Source organism: Otolemur garnettii, unplaced genomic scaffold (assembly GCF_000181295.1).
Source record: "Otolemur garnettii isolate 467f Iridium unplaced genomic scaffold, OtoGar3 scaffold00052, whole genome shotgun sequence".
Lineage (NCBI taxonomy): Eukaryota > Metazoa > Chordata > Mammalia > Primates > Galagidae > Otolemur > Otolemur garnettii.
In genome coordinates, this window is record NW_003852447.1 from 12,541,654 (window position 1) to 12,545,166 (window position 3,513).

Below are 3,513 nucleotides of genomic sequence, written 5' to 3' on the forward strand. Positions count from 1 at the left end.
TGAACTTGTCAGAATTTACCATTCCTAACCAGGTCCTAAATCCAGCAGAGCCTCACCAGATAGCATAGTGCCATAGGGAAAGGTCTGGCATGTCGGTGATAGGGATATAGAGCAGCATTCAGGATTTGCCCGGGTCCTGCAGTCAGTGGGGGTTCTTGCTGCAAGAGAGTCAGTCAGACCAAATCAGAGGAAACGACTGGTTTCCTAGACTCTAGACAGGAGGCCTGTCCTGGTGTGACCTGCCCTCCTCATACAGGGCACTCCCTGCTGGCAGGGTCTGGTCCCACAGGTGGGCAGAGCCGGCTTGTCACGCTCACTCTCCTTCTTTCAGGAAACAGCATCCTCCATTCAGCTGCCGACAGTGTGACCAGCGCTGTACAGAAGGCAAGCCAGGCCTTGAATGAGCGCGGGGAGCGGTTAGGCCGAGCAGAGGAGAAGACAGAAGAACTGAAGAACAGCGCCCAGCAGTTTGCAGAAACTGCACACAAGGTGGGCCAGCAGAGGGGCAGGGTCTCAGCTCTCACTTGTCGGGAGCTACAGTGCCAAGAAACTTTATCTCAATATTTTCCATGATAGGAGACGGAAAATCAAGCTTTGTCTATTTCTACCCCCTTTATATACTTCCCATCTGCTTATGAAATGCCAGAGTCATGAAAAATGTCTTCTTGTGCCTGGTTTTGGTGTTTATCTCTTTTCTGATGGCCTAACCCCTATGCCTGACCTTTTGACCTTGGCTCTTCCGGAAATATGGATCATCTTTAACTTCTGCCCAGGGTTCAAGTTTCAGGGCACGGGATAAGGGTGGAAAAAAAGAAGTCAGGTGTTAGAATATCCCTTTCTGTTGGCCCACACATGCAGGACTTCAGGCTGCTCCCGTTTGCTTTTCCACCCTGTGCCCTGCTGTCCCAAGTCTAGTACCCTGTGCTATGTCTTCACCAGCTGCAGAGCAAACCCAAGCCCCAGAGCACAGTGCTCCTCAGGGGTGGGTTTCCTTCTGAGAGGGGCCAGTGGTTATTTCAGGGCCTCAGTTCTTTAACTCTAAGCTTGACTGGGGCTGAGCTGCCAACAAGCTTCTCTCTGAACCCCGAGAATGACGTCTCCCACATGACTGAGCGTGCACTCCACATTCACACAGTCACTAAGAATGTGCCTTTCAGGAGGGAAAAGGGGAGTTTTTATTGGCAGCCAGCTATCTAAGACAGTCACAAACCAAAAGAAACAGAGACCCTGTTGTTCAGGTGATAAAGAGGATTTATTACTGTTCTTGTGCTCAGATCAAAGGGCAGTTCTTTTCTGGTTGATTTGAATTTAGATTTCCAGAAACAGTGTCTGCTGATGCCTTGTGTTGGCATGTCAGACTCAGGATCTGGCCCTTCAGATATGCTTTTCAGGTGACCTTTGGGGAAAAAAATTAATTGGCTTTAACAGAAACCCCGCTTCTGCTGAGGAAACAAGAATGGATAACCTAAAAAGCAGTGAAGAAAGTCTCCCCAGCTCAGCCTCCTCTCTGGAGGCTCACACTCAGCTGGCTGGGATCTGACTCCAGCGGGGGCTTCCTGCAGCCCCTTTGCACAGACACGTCTGGCTGTCTCATTGATTCTCTGTTGAGAAAGGATCTTACTGCACTGCTGCATATGGGACCCATTTGGAGTAGTTCTATGGAGGAAAATAGGCCAGATCTGTCTGAAAATGCAGGCAGCTGTGCTGGAGGCTGGAACCTCAGATTCCTATGGTTGTTGTAGAGGGTGAACCCAGATTTTAGGTTTCCCTGATCCCTTCTCCCTTTGTAATACAGAGATACTAATGAAATGAAAATGCTAGGATTCATTATAAATGGTAAGCTTCATTTATAACAACAGGAACTTAAGTGATTTGAATGGGGGCCGGACAGTGGGAATCTGGGGAAACATGTGAAGTGTTGAGTTAGGCAAGAGCAGGCTGAAGGGAATAACTTCATAGCTGTCTTCACGCCCGGGAAGGGTGATAGTACAGGCTATTATCTTTCATGTCTTCCCACACAGAACAGAGCAATCAATAGTGCACTGATACAATTCTGCTAAAACAAGAGTTCAGGTTAATGACTAAACCATGAACCAGGTTACCGAGGGAGACTATGAAATCACTCTTCCCAGAGTGGAGCAGACAATACCTGGATGTCACCCATGGAGGCGTCCCTCTCAAAGGGGCTGTATAAATACTGGATTGGACAAACTAACCAGATGGCCTGAACTCTTGGCCCTGCGAGTCCTGTTTCCCTCATATCGTGGCCAAGTTTGTTAGGTAGCTGGGAAAGCAATATGACATAATAGTATCTTGCGTTTGAATCCAGCTCTGCAATTTACCATCTTGGTGACCTAAGGCAAGTGCTTAATTTCACTAAGCCTCAGTTCCTTCATCGGTAAAGTAGACCTAATTAATAATAATACCTCCCTCCTAGGGTGTTGAGAAAATTGAACGAGTTCAAAGGTCTAAGCACAGTAAGTCACACAGACACATTTGAATTGCTATTATTTGTAATTATTTCTGTAACCGTCCTTTCTGCTGAACCTGCCCTATTCAGTCACATAATGGGTGCCACAGAGGGGCTAGAGAATCCTTACTGGCACCTGAGTGTCATGAACATAAGGACAGGGAAGAAATGGAGGTGAAGATTTTTAGATCTGGATTGTGCCTTCCAGACTAAGGGAAAGTGGGGTGGGTGAGCTTCCCACTAAATATTGATGCTATGCACACACAGACCGAGCGGTACTCAGAGTAGAAACTGTTAGGACAGAAAGTTAAGAGGCCACTGAAGGCAAAGGAAGGGGCCTCTGGCTTGACCAGTGGGAGAATCTGTGCAGACAGTTACCTGATTTCAGTGGAGAGGGCTGAGGCAGGGCAGTTTGCATTTATTTTAGTTTCTCCTCCTGTAAGTGTTCTCAAGGGCAGTGCTGGGGTGCTGCTGGTATCTGTTAGTGTGTATGAGAGAGTATGAGAGAGATGGTGTCACAGCCAGACTTGCAGATTTCCAAAACTGGGATGTGTTCCCGTGAATCACTAGCATTGGCAATATTCCCAACCAGCAGGCTGACCTCTTTAGATAAGGTGTGGCTATTTTCCCAGGGACTGGAATTCCTGATTTGAACCTGCTCAGATAAGCAGGCCATGAAAAGGTCATTTCACCGGCCAAACCTGCTGGTGAGGGGAGAGTACAGAGATGGAATCCAAGCCCTTCCCCTCTGCCCCTCCACCCCATTCCTGGCAAGTGTGGCTCTGTAGACTCATAAAGAGAGGGCTGTGTCTACAAGTGGAGGCACTGTGCACACGGTAGAGTCCTGGACAGAGAACAGCAATTCCAGGTGACAGTTTCTTCCAGCTCCTGGTTAAATAAGGACACCCAAGCCTGGCTGGAAAGTATGGCACACATTTCTAAAAGGAGCTTTGACCCTCCAGCTTTTCCCAGGTCTCCTGCAATGATCCAGGAGTGAATGGATCACTTTTGTACAATGCTGCCTTAAAGATAATAAATATATA

General features: G+C 47.8%; 1 protein-coding gene across 2 annotated transcripts in view; it reads left to right on the forward strand.

The window, feature by feature from the left end:
- The window catches only part of STXBP6 (syntaxin binding protein 6), a 254,299-nt gene that overhangs the window by 247,228 nt on the left and 3,558 nt on the right, over positions 1-3,513 (forward strand). For both annotated transcript variants that reach the window (XM_003791994.3, XM_023514407.1), the window contains exon 5: positions 332-489. In XM_003791994.3, coding sequence (XP_003792042.1) covers positions 332-489 — 158 coding nt within the window. The remainder of the gene's footprint in view (positions 1-331; positions 490-3,513) is intronic.